Source organism: Phalacrocorax carbo, chromosome 5 (genome assembly GCF_963921805.1).
Source record: "Phalacrocorax carbo chromosome 5, bPhaCar2.1, whole genome shotgun sequence".
NCBI classification, from domain to species: Eukaryota; Metazoa; Chordata; class Aves; order Suliformes; family Phalacrocoracidae; genus Phalacrocorax; species Phalacrocorax carbo.
The window spans coordinates 41,251,644-41,272,801 of record NC_087517.1 but is presented as its reverse complement, the minus strand read 5'-3'; the positions used below and the strand labels follow the sequence as shown (position 1 = coordinate 41,272,801).

At 51.5% G+C, this 21,158-nt stretch overlaps 1 protein-coding gene across 1 annotated transcript in view; it reads left to right on the top strand.

Annotated features, from left to right (window-relative positions):
* The window catches only part of RBM44 (RNA binding motif protein 44), a 45,676-nt gene extending 26,386 nt beyond the window's left edge, over nucleotides 1-19,290 (top strand). The window contains exons 16-17 of the mRNA XM_064453250.1: nucleotides 7,981-8,119; nucleotides 18,280-19,290. Of these exons, the coding sequence (XP_064309320.1) occupies nucleotides 7,981-8,119; nucleotides 18,280-18,535 (395 nt within the window). The 3' untranslated portion in view covers nucleotides 18,536-19,290. The remainder of the gene's footprint in view (nucleotides 1-7,980; nucleotides 8,120-18,279) is intronic.
* The last annotated feature ends 1,868 nt before the right edge of the window (nucleotides 19,291-21,158 follow it).

Below are 21,158 nucleotides of genomic sequence, written 5' to 3'. Positions count from 1 at the left end.
GCCAAATTTATTTGGTCAGAGGTGGCAGCAGGGTAGCTCTGGCAGCTGCAGGCCTAGTGGGTAGGTGGCTGTGGGCTCCTTTTCTGCCTGTCAAAAAACAGGGCTTTTTTGTGTCTCCAGGTGCCTTACAGAAGAGACCAAGATGATGGTCCTTGCCTGCAGCTGAGGAAAGGGTAGCACCTTGAGTTAAAAGCTGTTTCTCAGGGTAGGAGAGCCCCTTGAGCAGGGGGCTGTGCCCAGACGGCGGTGTGGGGAGCCCCATGCTCTCCTCCCACCGTGTTTGCTGAGTTCAGGAGGAAAAGGTGTCCTGAGCCATAATGCAATGCTTCTCTGACCTGGGCTTCTAAATCACCACAAAGGACATGCTGAAAGCCTCCACAGACGTTCCCTTGCAGTGGGCTGGTAGTGAGAGAAAAAGACGCTGGAGATGAAAGAGAGCCAAGCTTGGGAGGGAGGAGGGGACAGGAGGAGCTGCTCTGGGGAGAAGTTGAGCTTAGTCTTCACAGGAAGGGATGGGGTTGGGGATAAGGATGGGATGCAATGATCCTGTGCTGCTGGTGGGGCACAGGCAAGCTGCTCTCCGTCTACCCCATGATGCCTGCATAGTTTGGTGCCTCCATCCATCTCGCTGTTCCCAAGCTGCTGCATAGTGCCAACAGCCACAGGAGCTGCTGGATCCCAACAGCTCAGGGTGGGCGGGAGTGCCCCCGGCCTGACCCAGCCCAAAAGGGAGGAGAGCCTTTAAAAATACATTCCCTGTATGAAACTGGGACAGAAATAGCATCCCCTGCTAGGGCTTGGAGGTTTCGTTTGACTGTGGGGGCGCGTCCCAGGCTGACAGCAAGAAGAGGTGTTAGCGGATGGCTCCCTCCTTTCTGATTGAGGAATAAATAGTGTTACACCAGCTACCCTGTTGTTCCCCAATACCAACATCTACATTTTTCTGCCCACCCAGCTCCAGCTGAAGGGGCTTACACATTTGCTAAGTGCCCCCTTCATTTTTTCCTGGTGAACCAAGGGAGCGTTTGCAACTCTGAAGCCTTTGCTGAGCTGGCAGCTGCCCGAAACAGCCCTGGCGGGAGGTATATTTTTAAGCAGAGGGCACTGGGCTCTTCCTGCCTGTTACGGGGCTGCAGATGCTGGAAGGGGCAGTTGTGCCTTTCTTCCTGCTTCTCCCCAGCTGGTGTGGGTGACTTCCTCTCTCTCTCTCATGTTTCTTGGCATGAGATTTCTTGCACAAGACCTGAGCTTCCTGCTAGGTTACGCAGTGGTTTGGTTTTTAAGCCCTATCCGGAGCTGTACCCCATGGAGGGTCTTCAGAGCCTGGTGTGGAAGGTAGTCCTAAGATGAGTGAACTGCAGAGGAGGTTGGCCCTCAGCGCCAGGCTCAGCCTGCTTCTGCAGAAAACATCTGACTTTCTAATACCAGTGTGGGGCCAGAGGCTACGTACAAAGCGACACGCTAGAAATGCTCCCTGTACCCAATCTGGCTCTGTCTGGGGAGGGTAAAATCGGGCTTGGGAGAAGGTATGGATAGGTACAGGCAAGCAGTCAGCGAGGTCCCTGGAACAGGTTTGCAGTGATGCTGCCAATTCCCATGTTGGCAGTTTGCGGGCGCCAGCCAGAGGCCAGCCCAGCCTTTTACGTGCAAGCACTGCTGGTGGTGGTGGGTTTATTTTTAGTCCTGCAAGCACTTGCTCTGTCCTCCATGAAACCATCTGCTGCCTCCAGCTGGGCTGGTTTGCGGACTTTGAGTCAGTAAACCAAACCCCAGCCGCCACCCCAAGTTTTCAATTTTTTGGCTGCAAACCAGGATGTTTTTCACACTCATCTTCTGCCTCCTGCCCCCCATGTCCTCTTCCTGCCCTCCCATGAGTGTTTTGGATGAGAAGTTTTGGACTGGGTCTGATCCTTCCCTTGGCTTCATGTTGCAACCTGAGCAGAGCACCAGAGTGCGGGGGGGGACTCGCTCAGATGTGACCTAGGGATGCTCCCAAGGGTGCCCAAGCCCTGATGCTGGGGGGAAGGTAATCACATGCTCACCAGGCTTAAGATGAAAACCTGGGTTTAATAAGGTTGAGTTACTAGTTAGCAGCAGATGTGGCAGCTCTGCTGAGTCAAAGCAAAGGTGCTGAGGAAAGCATTTGGTGAGGACCAGGTTGGCTGGTGTGTTTGTAAATGTGGGTCCCAAAGCAAAGAGGAGGGTTGAAAAGAAAACTGAGGCAGCCTGAGGCTAATGAATGTGTGCTCCCCATGTACAGAGTAGCCTTCAAGGCTTCCCAGGCCTGTGCCTGCAAGATCTCCTCCCTCAAAATCTGCTCTCCCAGAGCCATGCAGTTCCTCCAGGGCTGTGGTCCCCACTGGAGGTTTTTGTCACCAGGGTGAGTGGCCCAGCAGGGACGGCTGTGAGTCCGAGGTGGCCAAGGGATGTTGGCCACGAGAGAGTGGGACAAGGTCAGGTTTGGGTTTAGTCACAAGGGACCATCTCCTTCCCAGCATCATTCCCAGCTGGTGAGTACCTGGTTTGGCAGCACAGCTGTCTGGCTGGGCTTTACCATGATTAATCATACCTGCCAAGGCAAGATTCCTCCCGCTGGATGGGGACGTGGCAAAGGCAGGGCTCAAAGCACGCTCAGCAAATGAGCTCCAGATTTCCAGCTCTTGTTGTGTTTTATTTTGCAACAAGGTCCAAACCACAAGGCTTTTTCTTAATAAAACAAATCAACCAACCGCACTGAAAAGAAGAGGAAAACAGACTGTTTTCATCTCAGGCTTGTTGGGAGAGCTAATAATTTCACAGGGTGGGTTGCAGCTTTTGGGAGAAGCCCAGGAGAAGATACTGGGATGTTTGTTCTTTGAGCCCATAGCTTTGGTGGTGCTCGGGTTTAGCTATGTGGGGCTTGTTCATTGCCAGCCCTGCTGAGTGTCGCTTCACAATTGTCTGTGATCTTTTGGGGTTTAATGAGACTTCTAAGCTTTTAGATGAACCACTGGCTATTTCTGCTCTTTGCTATGAAGCCCTGAATGGTTTCCACCAAAAAGCCCCACTGGTCCAGCCATAGCCAGGATGGTCTAGTGACAACTCTGCACATGTAGTCACATAGTTTCATCCGTCATGCAGCACCATTAAGGGGTATCGTGGGCTTGGGGGAGTCAATCTCCCCTGCTTGCTGAATAGCAGTGAGGTACAGCTATGCTGTGTGGTCTGGCAGCCCCTCCAACAGCACCCAGGGGGTGCCACTGAAAGGATTCTCAAATTAGGGTGTCCCCAGTTCCCATCCTATGTAAGAGCCTCCATCAAGGGCTTCCTTCTTGGATGAGACTGTGAACAGGGGGTATAGTCCAGGTATTGGGTGAGGAGCCTTCATCTGCAGGAGCCACGTGGCTGATGGCTAGGGCTGCCCTGGCTGCATCTGGAGAAATCCAGCAAGCCCAGAAGGACATGGCGTGTGAGTCCACCTTGGTGAGATCTCCCCAAAACTGAGACTGCATTACTTGGGACTCACTGACCCAAACCCTCCATATATTCCCATTGCACACGTCATGGGCACCACCCAGAGGTTGAATGGCAGAGGGCTCGAGTGGCAAGGCTTGCAAAAAATGCCAACAGGCTCTGTCGTCATGCGTGGGAACCGGGTCTGTCAGTGCTGGCATCGCTTTGCCCTCCTGTGCCATGCCAGCCTGAAATGCTCATCTGTTCTCAGGCTCTGCGGTCCTCCCTGCCGCTGCCTTCCCCTGGGGTTGGCTGCACATCCCAGCAAGATGAGCCCAAGAAGTCCCAGAAAACTGAGGAGAAAATGGCCAGAGACCAAAGGATTATGCAGAGATGATGTGAAATGCAAAACTTTTCTTGCAGAGAAGGCTCAGGGCTTTCTGCTGGTGAACCATCACTGTGGCAAGTGTGCGGGCTTTGCAGCAGTGGCAGGAGGAGATGTTGAAGGTGGTGTCCACCAAGCTGTTTTCTGGAGCTGTAAGCCCAGAGCTCTTGGCCCAGACTCCAGCTGTAAGAAGTGCAACAGAAGAAAGTCCAGTTTTTTTCCCCGAAATGTTTCTAACCATTCAGGGCCAACATTGTTTTTCTGCTGAAATACATGAGTGACTTGAGGTTTTTTTGCAGCTAACCCTCAGTAAGCTGAACCCTGGTAGATGTTTGCTGAGACTTTTCAGGACATCAATCCCAGGGCAATCAAGAGGATCTGGGATGCTTGAAAAAGCCTTCCTTCCAATCACTTCCTCACCTCCGCTCTCTGGATGTTCCCTGTGAGGAGGCAAATTAAGGATCCTTAAAGTTACATCTTTTAACAGGCAATCAGTGCTCCTCTCGGCAGGGAAGGGTGTTCATCAACAGTCGTGCAAGTCCTCGCACTGAGATAAATGCCACATCCGATGGTGCCACCTTCCAGCAGAAGATGTCTGTGCATGCTAGAAGGCAGCACACACACATGCTGCAAGGATGAATTTTGGGCAGCTCACAGTGGTATCACCTATATGGATGCACAGGCTGGGGAGACATGGGAAGGCAGAGATGACTGCTTGCTCCATGTCTAGGTGGCACCTAAAGATCAAGTGGGGCTTTGCAGGTACCGCATGGCTCCGGTAGATTGTTCCCAGGGGTCCACTGTGTTCCTGCAGCTCCCAATGCCATTTTTCCCAAGAGAACAGGAGCGCCAGGTGCATGTGAGAAGGGAGCTCTTGGAGACATCTCAGCCTCGGTATAGTTGGGTTTTGGAGCTCATTTATTCAGCAGCTCCTTAAAGCCTTCAGAAATGGATGCTGCTAAGTACGGAGACGTGATCGCTCTGGAGCTCAGTTATTTACAGCTCACTGCAGCTGACTTATGCTGCCTCTGTCAGCAGGGCTGAGGGGGGAAGGAAAACCTTCTGGAATGAGAGCCAAGAGATACAAAAATCCGTCCCTTCTTTTTTCCCCCCTGTTATTACAAACCCTGAGCCTCTCCCAGCCTGGCGTGTCAACAAACATGGGTTTGGGAGAGATCTGGAAAGCAGCAGGGAAAGATCTGTGGGTTTAGGTGGGGACCATGTGGAAACTTGGCAGGAGCTTCTCCTTGTTTTGACCTTAAAATGTGCATTTAAAGCTAAAGGAAATTATCCCTGGCCAGCTGAAAACAAAAGAGCTTTTTGGCCTTCCTGTGCCCAGCTCCATCCTCGCAGCATTTACACAACGGGCTCTGTTGAGCCTTGATCCTCTTGGATGCTCTTTGCCTCTGATGTATAAAACAAAAGAACCCTTCACAATCTTAAAAATCAAATGTTCTTGTGAAATGTCCCGGTCACTGGCTGATGGGTATGGTTTCCCCAGTTGCCAGGGAAAAGGATTTGCAGACAGACCCCATGTATAGGTATGGGACATGCGGTGGGAGAGACATCTTCCTGGAGATGGGTCTCTGCACCACTCCTTGGGGTTAGCAAGCTAAGCCTTGGCTATCGGCATCTGCAGTGTTCACCACTGCAGAAGGCAAGTCCTTATGGGGAAGGCAGAGCTCCTGGAGAACATTGTGAAGAGCTGCTGGTGGGGAAAGAAAGGTGGTGCCGTACCTGCAAAGGACCTTCAGAGCTGAGACAAGAGTCAGGAACGAAGTGCAAGCATGAGAGTCACGCGCTCGGGGATGATGAAGCCCGTGCACTGGCTCTCTCCTAGCTGCCCACACCTGTACTCAGCCCACGGCCGCGTCCAACCCAGCAGTGTCTTTTGAGCTGCTTTGATTCGCAAGTGCTTAAAGCTCCCTGGGGATTTGTTTTCACTTGGTTTGGGTTGGATTTTTTTTTTCTTCTAATAGTAGGGCTCATTTTCATGCGGACTACCAGAGATACGTGCCTTGCAGCTACTCAAGCAGGCGTCGCAGCCAGTTTGCAGTTCTCAGTTGCTTTGTCCCCAAGGCTAATTCTCCTCTCTCCACACAAGGTGGAGCTGCCTGTGGAGGTGTTTTCCTCTAGGTCCATTTTGCATGGTTGTCAGGAAATGGCTGAGCATCTCAAAAGACAGTTGTTGTTGTGGTACAAGTGATGACTTATTTCTAGGCTTGTCCGTGCTAATTGGGAGTGGGGAGGAGCGAAGCCAGGCAAAGGGCAACCTGGCCATGCTCAGGTAACCTCTGCTTCTCTTTCTTCTTGTGCTGTGTTGCTGTCAAGTTTCTTAATGCAGCTTTCTCTTCCTCAATTTGTCTCTGCACTTTGCGTGTCTCACTCATTTCTGCCTGGCTCCGTTTCCTCCTTTGTTCCTCAATCCCCTCAGCTGCTCATCCGGCTGCTTTTTAATCTGTTCACCTCCCCTGCTCTCCTTTCTTCCCTTATGCAGCTCTCTCCGGCTCTGCACTTCATGCATTCACCCTGGCATTTCCTCTGCAAGCTGTTTTTCTGGCCGTGTGATGGGCAATGTTTACAGGGCACTTGTCCTTTGCAGTCCGGTCCACCAAGGGTTGACCCCTCAGGGTCGCACCTGAACCTCCCTTGGCTGCTGATGCTCACTCAGCCATGTCACTTGTTCACTTAATTCGTGCAGATTTGAAGGGATGGGAAGGGAAGAAAAGCCTCCCAACCATCAATCATCCTTGAGCCTGCCTGGAATGAGATTTGCAGTCCTACTCTCACATAAAATTATTCCCTCCTCCTCGCTTGGTGCTTTGCTTCAGCATCCCAAACCTTCCCCTTTCAGAGCAGGGCTTATCTCTGGCTGAGGTTGTGTTGCGCAGGTGCTGTAGGTTGAGCCCCTGGGTGGTATCAGTTGTGGAGAGCTTTAGATTACAATAAACTCCGTTTTATTATTGCAACAGTGAGGGTTTAACACTCCTTAACTCCCTTCCCTTGGCTTGATAACTCACGTTGCCTTGTCTCGAGCCAGACTGAAGCAGATGCTGTGGTAGGAGGCAGTGTGGAAGCCCTGCAGCCATCCAGAAACCTCACCCGAGGGTTGGGGGGCCCTCGCCACCCAAATCCCCCAGTGAGTCTTGAGTTCCCACCGGTTGCCATAAGATGCTGGTACCTAAGTGCTTCGAGCATTTGGGGTCTGTGGAGGTCTGGCTCAAGGAGGGCTAAATTAGTAGCTAAATTCTGTTTTGTTAAAAAAATAAAAATAAAGCCCCACTTGTCTGTGCAGTTATTCACGTGTAGGAAAAAAAATAGAGTTGGTATGTGATGCCTGCCTGCAATGTGCACCAGGAGCTGCAAAGGCACTAGCTGGCACTTTGGGACCAAGGAAAAGATATTATTTATAGCCAGGCTCAGTAAATCATTCCTCCCAAGGTTTTTTTTTTCTTCAAGCCTGCTCCTCCTTCACTTTGTAGCATTACTGTCCTTTTCCCTTTCCACTCACTAGCAACATTGCACTAGCTCTGCACAAACTTGTAGGGAAGTAAGCAGCATCTCTTCCTTCTCTGGTCCCAAGCCAGAAGGCACCGTGTAGTAGGGACACGTATCCAGAGGTGAATTAAATGAGATTAATTTCACCACACTTATCACTGCGCTTCAGCGGGGATGGATATTTGTTTCCAAGCGTGGCACTGTGCAGATAATTTTTAAGGGGTCCTTTGCTCAGCAGCAGCAGGGACCTGTCTAGGAGCCATGGGGTTACTCCCCAACTTCCCTCACACCGAAAAACTGGGAATTTGAAGTCCAAAGACATATATCAAGGGATCAGCAGAGCATGAATCTGTGTCCTTACTCATTTATGACTTATCTGGCATATTTTGAATAATTGATTTATCTAGTGTCAGGCACTTGGGAGGGTAACGGAGGATAATGCTGCAGGGTCAGAGCAATGAGAAGACAGAAAGAAAACCCTGAGAAGGAGGTTTTGAAGAAGCTGGTTGATAGTGGGGCTGCTTTGATGTCCAGCTTTTCTTTGGCAGATGCGCTCTGCTTGAAAAGCTGTGACAGGACCGCATGGTGGGGGTCAAGGGGCTGTCCTTTGGTCATGACCCGCTGCAGCAGAGCCTAACCCTGCTTGCCCCTTGCCTGTCTTCCAGCCCATCACTTCATCACAGCCACAGCGTGCCAGGAGGCGGACTACGGCTGGATGATCCGGCACTACTGCCTGAAGCAGTTCCAGCTCAGCATGGAGGGCATCGGGCAGCGGCTCTGGTGTGACTGGGATGAAACCGTGGGGTAAGTGAGGTCCCTGTGCTCACCCCTCCCTTCCTGGTGTCCTGGGACCGCCTGTACCTGTCTTTGATTTTGGGGGGAAGGAGGTCAGTGGTGGCTTTTATTTCATGGGTGGGGAACAAATGTACCATTTCACTCCACTTTGCAAGTGCTGATTCTGCCCTGGCTCCATCCCTGCTGGGTCCAGTTGAAGGGGCTTCCCTGTCCCCATCACTTGAGGAGGGGCCACGAGGTGTGCGTGGAGGGGAGAGCAGTGGATGTTGTCTACCTGGTTTTTGGCACTGTCTCCCATAAGATCCTCACAGACATGCTGAGGAAGTGTGGGCTGGATGAGCAGACAGTGAGGTGGGTTGAAAACTGGCTGAATGTCCAGGCCCAGAGGGTAGCAATCACTGGACAAAGACCAGCTGGAGGCCAGAAACCAGGGGTCAGTGCTGGGTCCAGTCCTGCTTAACTTCTTCATTAGTGGTCCAGGTGATGGGGCAGAGTGTACCCTCAGCAAGTTTGCAGATGACACCAAACTGGGAGGAGTGTGTTACACACCAGAGGGTGGTGCTGCCAGCCAGAGGGACCTCAGCAAGCTGGAAAAATGGGCTTACAGGAACCTCATGCAGTGCAACGAGGGGAAGTGCAAAGACCTGCACCTGGGGAGGAACATCCCCAGGTACCAGCACATGCTGGGGACCGTCCAGCTGGAAAGCAGCTTGGCAGGAAAAGCCCTGGGGGTCCTGGTGGACACCAGGTTGAACATGAGCCAGAAATGTGCCCTTGTGGCAGAGAAGGTGCGTAGTATCCAGGGCTGCATTGGGAGGAGTTTCCAGCAGATCAAGGGAGGTGATCCTTCCCCTCTACTCAGCACTGGTGAGGCCACCCCTGGTCCAGTTCTGGGCTCCCCCATGTGAGAGAAGTATGGACATACTGGAGAGAGTCCAACAAAAGGCCATGAAGATGATGAAGGGGCTGGAATATGCCTCCTGTGTGGAATGGCTGAGAGAGCTGGGGCTGATTAGCCTGGAGAAGAGAAGGCTCAGGGAGGTTTTATTAGGGTATATAAATACCTGCAGGAAGGGTGCAAAGGGGACAGAGCCAGGCTGTTCTCAGTGGTGCCCTGTGACACAGGACCAGAGGCAATGGGCACACACTGAAACACAGCAGCTTCCCTCTGAACATCAGGAAACACTTTTTCACTGTGAGGGCACAGGTCTCCTGGGGAGGTTGTGAGTCTCCATCCTTGGAGATATTCAAAAGCCATCTGGACGTGGTCATGAGCAACCAGCTGTGGGTGGCCCTGCTTGAGCAGGGGCATTTGGACAATATGAGGTGGAGCTCCAGAGGTACTCTCCAACCTCAACCATTCTGTGATTAAATGGGCTCCCAAGGAGCCCAAGGATTTCCATTGTTTGGAAATCAGGATGGCAATCTTGCTCAATACAGTTATGTACGTATGAAGAAACCACATGCCCCAGTGGCGGTGCTTCAAGAGAAGACCATTGTCTGCTACATGCTGGATATCAATGTGTTGATAGGGCAGTAGGTTGGGATCCCTGTCATGGCTCCATTACCTCTTCTGGTGACTCACTGCTTGATGGACGTATTTTCCATGAGATTTTTCTTTTTTTTCAGCACTCAGGTTCTCCAGACAGTCCAAAATGTCCTAACTCAGCTTGAAAACCCCACAATCCACTGAGATGCTCTCAGACCCTATGAGAAAATCCCAGGCTGTCCCACCAGACCTGCTGGCTTGCCTGCTACTTCCAAAGATTGTGTGTTGAATTTTCTTAGCAACTAGAGGGAGAGGCTGGCGTGGTATGGCGTGGCAGTCTTCTGCTAAGCCTCCTGTTTGTAATCAGTGTCAGGGAATTAGCAGTAATTTATGACTTAGGAGAACTGGAGATGGGGTCTGCTGTCATGGTGGAGCGCTCAGTGGCGTCCTTGTGGGGATAATGAGGGTGATAAAGGAATGCAGCAGCATCAGGGAGAGCAGGGATGTTGTGTATGGGGAACCAGCTGCTCTGTGGGGTTTTTTGGGCTTTTTTTGGCATTCCCTTTTTTTGTTGTTGTTGCAAACTACCTGAATGATGCTTTTGTTGGATTAGCTCTTTATAATCAGCAGAGCTGATTTTTTTTGGTACCGCCACGGTGTAAATAATTTTCCTGGTTAAATGATTTTGATTAAAGTTGCAAAACCAGTCAGGGGTGTCCATGTATTGGCAAGAGGGCCCAAAAAGAGAAAGTAAAAACCATTTCTCCACTCTGAGCTGACTTTCTGCATCATACAGCATTGCTGTGCCGTGGTCTTTCTCCAGGAAATGAAGCAGCAGAAGAAAATGAGCTCTTGTGACACAAGGCAGTGATTAAGGTTAGCTGGAAATGGCAAGCAGATGTTGCCATATGCCATGAGTGTTTTGCACAAAAATTAGAGGTTTTTGTGGGATTTTCATTGGTTTCCTGCTTCATGCTCCTTTCTTCTGTGCCAAAGTAAAATATATATATATGTATATATGTAAAGGTAGGTAGGTAGGTACGTAGGTAGGTAGGTAGATAGATAGATAGATAGATAGATAGATAGATAGATAGATAGATAGATAGATAGATAGATAGATAGATAGATTGATAGATAGATAGATTGATAGATAGATAGCTTTTGAAAAGGACAGCTTGTGTTTTCCTTCCTCTTTATTGGTGACAAAATGGAGGGGAAGAAAAGAGAGTGGAAAGACTGTGGGAATTTTCTCGTTCTGAGAAACCTCATCTGGACCTCAAAAACATCCAGGGCTGCTGCCATTGCCCTGGTCCTGGGCCACCCTGGGGTCTCCACGGGAGCTGTCCCCCTCTGCTGATACCTTTGGAGGCAGCCTCCAGATGTGGTCCAGACGTGGTGAGTGGCAGAAGGAGACAACCACCTGGCTGCGCTGGAGGTGAGCTCCCACCCCTGAGGCTGTCCCAGCAGAGCTCTCCCCAGTCCAGGCTGTCCCTGTGCAGCAACTGAGTGTGTCTCAGGGGCAGGACTTTGCTTTTGGCCCTGGCTCGGTGCTATCTGCAGGCTTGATGAGATGCAATCCATCTCCTCCGCCAGACCTTCAGCAAAGCCACTACACAGGAAGCAGAGGTGTTATTAAAGAGTGTGTTCTTTATCTCTAACATCCTGTGTTTCTTCTAAATAGCTTCTACTAAACTTGTTATCCTTGAGGCACTTGGAGGAAATGTTGATAAACTTGCAGTGTTTAATTTGATTGTGTGAGTCCATTTGCTCCGTGCAAACACAAGGCTCGAGTTATTTAAGAGCTGACATTCTTCTGATCCTCCTGTGCCCTCTGGACACTGGGAAAATCAGGTAGAAATAGCTCAGCTACTGCTGTAAATAGGCTGCTCTGCAAGGCTAATGTTTTTGGGTGGCCACCTCATTCGACACCCCTGGTTGTGCATGGGACTCACCATCCCCTTTCAGGAGAAAAAGTACTGGGATGTCCCCGCAGGAGTGGGCAGGTGGTGGCAAAGGCTGGCCGGCCGCCCATCTGGCTTCAGGGGGAAGGACTTGACTTCCACCAGGCGTGAGAGGAAGAAATGGAAATAAAACACCTGCCTAGAGCCTTGTCTCCTCTCCATATCTTCCCCCAAACAGAGGAATTTTGATGCTTGAAACCTGTCCAAAATGAGAATGAGTAATATTTGAAGTTTTTGCCCCTGATAGGTCCATATCATCAGCAGCATCGGGTTTGCAGTTCTGATTTCTCATATGCAGCATTTAGTGGCGAAATCCCTGTTAGGCCTATCATTTACTGCTCAGTTGAGAATGGCATGATGGGAACATCTGGATAAATGAATTGTCTCAGCAGAGTTTGTAGTTGTGGTTTATTGGTCCTATTTATAGTCTGCAGATTATCCTCAGAAGTATTAACTGAGCTCGTGCGTTGCTGGTGTTGCTGCGTTCAGATGTAACGGAGGGGTCTCTCTAGACCAGGAGTGTTTGCTGAGGTTGGGCTTGGACCTCATGAACAAGCACCAACTCTCTGAGAAGGTTTGTCCAACAGCATTGAGCTCTGCTGGCTTTCTTAGCTGTGCTTATTTGGGGAAAGTTGATGTTTTTTGATAGTCAAAATCGTGTACCAGGGAAACTTGTGTGAGCCATTACATGCTTCAGGAAAGGGATGCCAGGTGGTTTTTAATAAAATAATTAGTTCCAGAAGTTGGCCATGAACACTGTCTCCTGGGAAGGGAGAAGGACTGCTCTGAGAGGTGTTCTCCTTTGGGTCATCTGGTTTCCTTCCCTTTCTTCCCCCCCAAAGGACGAGTGGTCTGGTGTGGCCTCGGATGCTCCTGCCGGAGCCGTGGGTGCCGGTGCCTACTGGGTCAGCTGCCCACCTGCCTGCTCACATGCTGCAAGCTGGTCTCTCTCCAGCCCCTCTGTGGTATTGCCCTGTGGATCCCTGGCCTGAGAGCAATTTAGACCAAGCACCTGGTGTTTTGTTTTCCAGGGCTTGCCACCACCCCGTTATTTAAATATGGAGCTGCACTGTGGTCGCCTCTGCTTCATGGTGGTGGCCGAGCTGCTTTGACCGAGAGCTCAGCTGTGCGTGACTAATTATCCTGAAGATCAACTTGGCTATTTTGATTCCAGGTCCAGATTGATCAGCGCAGCAACTGAGCTGGGAGATTAGCTGTGGTCTCCCTCAGGGCGGCTATTTTGGGGAGGTGGAGGGCTGCTGGCAGAGCCGGAGCTGCTACAGGGGTTGGACTGCTGGCCACTCACCTACAAATGCATGAGCAGGAGCCGATGACTGGTAGATATATTTTCCTGCACAGTTTTAGCTCGCCAGTGGGCTGTGGCCATGGCACGGCTTGGCTCGGTGGTTTTTGCACAGCATTGGTGCATTGGGCAGCAGCGAGCAGCACAGGAGGATGCTCACTGTGCTGAGTGGTGCTGCAGCTGCGGGTGTCACTCCAGCCGAGCCAGGCGCCTTCATCCCAAATATATCTGTCCCGTGGCATGCCTTAAAATCTCTGGGGAATGCTTTCCGATTGCTGTGGGCATCCTGTGGGGAAGGAGCTCAGCAGCATGCTGTTTCCCCTGCCAGTCTGACAGCTGCAGCTGGGTCCAGAAATGTGCCGGCGCTGCCAGCTCCCAGCACACCTGGTACCCTGCCCTGCTCCTACCCCTGCTGTGGGGCTGCTTTCACAGCCGTGACTAAGCTCACAGTGTGCCTTCAGGTTATAGATCCATTCTCTTATTATCTCATTACCTACGTATTTATCTTCAGATTGCCAGTTCCCTTCTGGATACCCCTTTACCATGTCTCCAGGCTTGCCCTGCAGCCTTGCAGAGGAAGAAATCAATTTTGTCTTTTAATTTACAGAGCAAAAGGAAAGCCTTGTGGTATTTTTTTTTCCTTCTGAAGCAAGGGATTTGGGGAGGATAGGAAAAAAGTCCTGATACGGGTGGCAAAAGGGAGAGTTGGCATTCCTGTGAACCCTAGCTAGTATCTGTAGTGTCCACACTAAGGTGCTGGCAAGGAATAAATAGCAGATCAAATTCCTGTCTTGGTTGCAGTGGTAAAAAACCCCAGAGGCATTGCTTAGGATTTACAGTGGTGTAAGCATTTGGAGCCTGTCAAACCATAAATCAGTCCTCGATTGCTTCCCACCTGCGGCCTAGCTCCTGTCCCCAGACTGCTTGCGGGAGTTCATCCCCACGTGGTCCCCACGCTGCTCGGCCTTCTCCTGCCACGGCAGCCTTTAAACCCAGACTATTTCCATTGTGATGAGGAAAGCGGTTTTAATTGCAGTTCACACTGGGCAGGGAAAAAAATATTTAGAGCTAAGCAAAGCTATACTTTCCAGGGCAGGCTGCCTGTCTCCCTGCCTGCAGCCTGTGGTGGTGGGATGGCTTGGGAGAACCTGCCCTGTTCCCAGTGCTATCCCACATCAGCTCAGTAATCACAATTTTTAATATTTTTTTTCTTTTAGTAATTAAAACTAGTCCTTTACGGATTTTAAATTAAGATATTGGTATTTAAGGCAAAATGGAGGAAGAGGAGGCGGGGCAGGAGAAGGAGGTGGCGTGGGTGCAGACCGCTTCTCCTTTCCGTCTCCCTGCATGTCTAGTGGTCTCTGGGGATGTGCTGACTATCACAGGGAGCTGAGGTTGCCCTCCATGCTCAGTGCTCCTCCAGCTGCGGGCATCCCTCCATCGCAAAGCACCGTCGAGCCCCCGAGAGCTGTTGTTCCCAGGGGAGCCCTCACTGGGCTGGGGAGAATTTTGGCACCAGAAAAAAACCCAGAGGAGCCCAAGCCCCATTGGGAAAAGGAGCACAGCTTGGGCTTGGAGATGCTTCTCCTCAAAGCTGCTGAGCTCTCCTCAGGGTTGGGGGAAGCAGGACCCGCCCAAGTGCTCTGACCACGATTTTTTTCTGTACGTACAAGTGGACAGTCCTTCTGAGAGGCAGGGAGAGATTTCAAATGCCTTCCTATGTGGGCAATGGAAAGGGTTTTATTGCATCCTCTTATGCCAAATATGATGTTAACTCCTCTATTGCCAGCCAGGTTTTGTAGCCTGGCTTTCAGCTGTTATGAATAGTACATGGCACACAGCTTCAGGCTGCGTTGGGTATTCATAGCCCCTGGCAAACAGTGTTAAAAACACCCACCCCTTCTGTTACTTCTTGCTCCCCGGCAGGTTGGGAAGTCGGGACAACCATCCTTAGATGTTGTGTCCTTAGATCCTCTGGTCACTCTGCAAAGCCACAGGGACGTGCCATTGTGCAGGTCCATGGTCCGGTGGCCCCTCTACTGCCTTATTTACCCTGACCAAACTGAGCCATTGTGGAACTTCTTGGAAGCCCAGCCAGGGATCTGCCCTGTGATTAATCCCCCTGCCATCAGTAACAGCCATAAGGCCCTGCTCAGCTGGTTTTAGAGGGCAGCCAGCTCCTGTCTGCGGCGTGAGGGAGGAGAGGACGCAGGGCATGTGTATTTCTCTGCACAACCCCGCCTCAGGTCTGATTCGGGGTTGGTGGCATTCAGGTCTCTTAGGTCCTTCCCCCTAAAAAAAATCATCTGGGTGTTTTGCCAGGTATTGCAAACCCCAGATGCTGCCAGTTTATGTTTGAGTCCTCACCATCAGCTCCAGGGTGGTGCCAGCTGCACGCCAGGGGCTCCCTAAACACTCAGCCCCTCCCACCCCTCTGCCACCTGCCCTGGCAGCGGGTGACAACCTGAGCCTCTCCCAGTCCAGGGCCATGGAGGCAGAGCTGGCGGCATGCTGTGCCGGTCTTGTTCTGCAGCCGCATTGGTCACAGGTGTTGCGTTTTGCTTCAGCTGCAGCAGCAGTGGGGTCCCTCCTCAAGCTGTAGCCAGCAGCAGCACCCCAACCCCAGCAGCATCCCCAGCACAGCAGGGCATGGCATGCAGTCCTCCATCGTGTGGGGGACAGGGCTGAGATTTGGCAATGCCTTTCTCCCACTTGGAAGGATATAATCTCTGGAGGCTTTGTTTTGGCAGGGCTGTGCCTTCGCTCAGCTGGAGGAGATGGTGTTTTGGGAGACAGAGGCTTGCAGGTGAGCTGTAGGATTGTGTGAAAGTCAAAAACTTGACTCTCCCTTCCCTCTAAAGAGTCTTTTCACTCTGTGAGTGAGGATTACACTTTTTTTTTCTGGACACTAGAAATAGCATGATCATCCCTGCAGCTCCTGGAGCTCGGCTCAGCTTTGCCTGACTGAGCATGGCGGGGGACATCACCCTCCAGGGCTGGGCTGTGGGGTGGGAGGTGAGTGGCAAGGGGAGGGCAGAGCAGTCGTACTGGGCAGCAAAACAACCCCACAAGAGGTTTCACCATCAGCACAGGCTGAATTCCCCTGTGGGACGAGGCTGGCATGGTGCTAACGTGATAACGCTGCTCTGCTTATGGAGAGAGGAGAACCAGATGCTGCTTTGGACATGAAATGGATTCACTGTGGCTGTGGCAGGGAAGAGCATGCTCAGCCCTGGGCATCAACACTGCTGCTCGCTGGTGGGATTGTGATCCCTTCTGACAAGGCACCGCAAGCAGCAGCCTGAGCCTGACTAGTCTGGTTCAGCCGTATCCCAGCAAATGGAGCGCTTTGGTAGCTCTCTACAGTAGCTGGCGGAGCACCTGTAATGAGAAGGCCCTCCATGCTCTGTGTCTTGGTGCTCTGCATGTGAGGATGGAAGATGGACAGAGTCTTGCAGGACTGGTCTCTGAAAACCATGAGACATGGCAGCTCAGGACCCCCACAGCTGGTGGGGAGAGACTTGGTCGGTGGCTGGCAGTGCGTGTCTATGGATTGCCAGGGGTCTATGAGATAAAGTGGAAGACATCAAAGAGCTTGGCTACAGTTGTGAGTTAGGCTTTGCTTTTAGTTGGCTGGTCATAAAACTATCATGGTCAAGTAGTGCTTTGTGTAAGCAAAGGGCAGAAAGTAATCTCTTGAAGACCATCCAGACTTGCCTTCCCTTGGCCAGGAGCTCTGCAGCTCTCGGTATCACTTCTGCATTTCTCACTGTTGCTGAAAATGTCTTCTTTTCCTTCCAGGCCCTCCCCGCTCGCTCCCCGTTGGGCTCTGGGGGTGTGCGAGGCCAGCATGTGGCAGTGCCTGCGATGCCACCCTGCTCCTGCTGAGGATGAGATCCCACCCAGAGCAGGGCAGTGTTAACAAAACCAGGGGTGTGAAAATAAAAGAGACTTAGGGTAGCTTAAGCCACAGCTGCAGACACCCCATCAGGATGGAAGGCCCTCCTTCCACACCTAGACAGACAGGGTAGTGCCATGGCCACCCCATTGCTCCCCTGCGCTGCTTATAGGGCTGTAGCCGCTCAGCTCCTCTCCCCGGGGCCATCCTCGCCCCAGCTGGAGTGCATGGAGCTGTTGGAGCGCTGAAGTACGGATGCTGCCTCAGTGTGAAGTGTAATTACAATTCATCATTTCATTTGCCAACACCATTTTGCTTTGGTTACTTGTACATTTTCATGTGTTACGATGGGAGCAGCTATTTATCAGCATGAAAGCCCAGTCTGAGCTGGGGAAGGGCAAGTCAGCTGCTGTACGGCCCTTCAGTTTTAAAAATAGCTTTTATTCGCTTCGCTGTTAACTCTTTCCCTCTGGTGCCTGAAGATGCTTTAGCTCCTGAAATCTGCTAAGGCTGCTGATGAGCGGGAAATAGCAATTTTGCACATTGGGATGCTGAGCAGAAGCTGCTTTTAGTAGCTCCCGGCGCCTGTTAAATAACTCACTGGACTCTGCAGGGCCTCCCTCCAGTGCGGCCATGTGCCGATGGGCAGGGCAAGACAACCGCCGCCTGCCCAAAAACCCAGGCGAGACGCAGAGAGGCTGTGTCGAGTAGCTGGGTAGCCACTTATAAAATATTTCTTTCCCCCAGGCGTGTTTTTAATTGTCAAGCTGAGTTTTGGTTATGTCTGCGTCTCTAGGATTAGATGTGAGTAATTGCGATGGGGAAAATAAACATATATATACACACACGCACTCATATTTTTTAATGCATAGCCAGTTTTAAAGTCGGTGGGATTTGAAACCCTTGGTCCTTCTGGGAGGGTGGCTGCTTGGGCCAGCACAGGGGCTGTCCTCTCTCTGTGGTGCCTCTCGCTCAGGGCTGCTCCTTGTTTCCCAATTATTTGAAAAACCCACCCCCAACCCCTTAAACAACCCTGGTGGGATGGGTCATGGGCCTGCGGACCTGCAAATTGTGGTACTGCTGAGACATGAGCTTCAAAAGCATGCTGGTCGTTCATATGCAACATCCCCCCCCACATTTTAGGCAATTAAAAATGGAATTTCAAGTAATATCTGTCTAGTCATTGCTGTCTGTAAATGAAAAACTGCTTGTACTTTTTGCTGTGGGTGAGCACTTGAGGTGTGCTCAAAGTGGTAAAACTTGATGGGAATTAAAAAAAACACACCAACCAAGACATATTGCTGTACTTATCTACCTACGACCTCAACAACTTTACCTAAAAAATTCAAATAGCTGAGATAACAATCTGAAATTGAAGCTCAAATAGCATATACACAGAGCTATAATAAAAGTCTATAATATTTTACTATTGTACGGGGGTGGGGGGGTGGGCGGTGGCGTGCTCGTGGCTGGGTGCGGGTCCCTGGTGCCACCCCGGTGCCCCTGTCTGTGTTGCAGCACCTATGGGGAGCTGACGAACTGCACGGCGCTGATCGCCGAGAGGCTCGACTGCTACTGGCCCAACCGGCTGGTGGACGAGTTCTTCGTGGCCGTCCACAAGCAGTACTTCAGGAACTGCTCCCCCTCCGGCCGGGCACTGCGCGACCCCCCCAATGGTGTCCTCTGCCCCTTCATCCTGCTGCCTGTCCTCGTCACCCTGCTGATGACGGCGCTGGTGGTGTGGCGGAGCAAACGCAGCGAGGGCATCGTGTAGGGATGCCCTGTCAGATGGTGCAGGGGAGGGATGGGGGACCCCAAAAGCACCCATTTTTTTGGGAAGACCCTGGCAGAGGAGCATCCTGGGGAGGGGCACCAAGTCCTGGAGGCAAAGACGATAACGCCACCGGTGGCTCCTCCCTCGCCGGTACCCTCCGCACCGTGCACCTGCCGCTCGCCCGGCTGTTTCCAAATAAATACATCATTTAAGACTCGGTTGTTTGGCGATACGGGGTGCCAGTGGCCAGCGAGGCTGCCGCAGGCGCTTGGGGTACCGGGGAGCCCGGCTTGCCTCAGGCATCGGCACTGCCACATCTTTCCCACCCACTTCCCTCCTGACACCCCACAGCATCGTTTTACCAAGAGGAAGATTTTTTTTTTTTTAAAATAAGAAAGAAAAGGGCGTGTGTGGGGGGGGGGATTGAAATCCTGCCGGCCCTGCGCTGCCAGCACGGTGTTGGGAGGTGCCGGTGGGTGTAACTGCGAGGCCGGTGGGTCTGGGTGCAACCCCAAGAGATGAAATCGTCATGGCGTTCTCTTTTTGTCCTTTTTTTTTTGGTGTTTTTTTTTTTTTTCCCACACCAGGAGAGGCGCCTCGCAAGGCGGAGGCTGGCACAGGGTGGGTTTTGCCTGGGAGATGGGGAGCAAAGGGTGAAAGCTGGCGGTCACCGGTGGCGGCCTTGGCGGTGCCCTGCGCTGATGAGCAACAGGAATAAGGTGCTTTTCCTACCTAAATAAATAAATACATACGTAAACCAGGTGCCCGGCTCTGGTGTGAATCCTATGCGCTTCCCCCTGTGAAACCCCCCAGACAACCCCCTCACTGCCCTGAAGGAGCCTCTGTGACCCCAGATGGGGGGGACCCTGGCCCTGCCACCCGTCTGTGCCATCCCCGAGGGCTCCGAACAACTCCAGACCCCTTCAGCACCTTGCTGCCTCAGGAGGGTTCCCCTGGGGACACTCAGCGGCTGTCCCCCCTGGCACTCATGTGTCCCAAAATACCCAAAATCGCATTGTGAGATGCCCAGCCATCCGCCTGGCCAACCCTGCGCTGCCCAGTCCTGACTCCTCTTCCTACTTTTTCCTTTGCCACTTTATATTTGGGGCTTTTTTCCAGGGTCAGTTGAAGAATTAAGAAAAAAATTAATCAGCATTATTTGATGGGGAGTGCCCAGGGCTCTGCAGCCAGGAAGAGCTGAAGAGGCTTTCCGGAAGATGGCTACCTGCCTAGGATAAAAATAAATTTAAAAAAACCCCAAAAATCCAAAACCCAAGAAAAAAGCATAAAGGTGTTCCAAAAACTGCAGGGGAGTTACAGAAGCTGATTCCTGCACACACGCTATTTGCTGACGAGCCTCCATCCACGAGGGAAGGCAGCACTTTGGGGACGTACAGGACCATTTGCTCTTTGCCATTGCGGGGGGCCCACGGGGGCACAGGGTGGCGGGGAGCTCCCCACGAGACTTCTGTTGTTTGGCCACATGGGTGAACAGTGCTCCCCGTGACACCCCAGGCTTCAGTGACAGGCAGAAATCAAGGGTGGCTGGGTGGAATATGGGTTAGTTGCATCTATGCAAATATTCATGTAAATATATATATATAAATACACACAAATATACAGATATATTTATGTATATATAATAAAAAACCCCAGCTCCTCATGTTGAGGAAAAAGTAATTCAGTTTATTTTCCTGGACTGAGAGCTGATGGGCTCTTCTATGATGAGGATAAGGTGCAACATTTTTTCCCCCCTCTATTCTGGAGGGGCAGAAACTGGTGCTTAAGTCATTTGTACAGTGTTTCATAGTATCGCAACTTGAACATTCTGCTCATCTCCTCCGGGTAAGCAAAAACATGGCGAAGGGATCCTAAAGCAGGGCTGTATGAGGAGGTGGGGGTGGGCTGTGACATTGCATCTCTCGCTCTGTGCCCACCCAGGCTGCTGGTACCCCACACCTGCCGCAGGCTCTGATGCAGCGCTTCCTGGCTCTCGGCAGCAGCACCCTGCACGTGCTTGGCCCTGGGTGCAGCTGCGGTGGCTTCCAGGCAAGGGACGGGAGCCAGGTGGGGGCGACAGCCCAAAAACCAGGGACTTTTACCCCTTTTGCTGAAGGATGGAAGGTGATATGGGTACGAGGGTGCCGCTTCAACAAGGAGCACTCTGCTTCCTTAAAGCAAATTTGTTGTGTTTTCAGCTTGAAAATCCTTCTGATCTAATATGCAAAACCAGGGCATATTTTCCAACCTTTCTTTATTCCTTACTTTCCCTGACATTACTGTTTTGGCAGCAAAGATCTCTCACTGCAGTTGCCTGCTTAAAATAATATGCTGATCCATGTTTCATTTTAAATAGACACAGTGGCAATATTATCCAAAGATGAAGCTCAGGGTAAGGCTCTCCTCCCGCGTGCCAACCTCTGCATTTCATTTCCCTGCCTTCCTAGACTTCCAGGAATGCGTCCAGGAGCCTGTGAAGCTGTAAGGCAAAAGGCACAACAAAAACTTCAGCAAGGCTGCACCGTGCTTAAAATTTGCAACCCAGCTCTGCCATGCTAATAATGGAGACAATTTCGGTTTCCTTCCATGCCTGCAGAAGAAAGAACGAAGCATCGTCACTGGC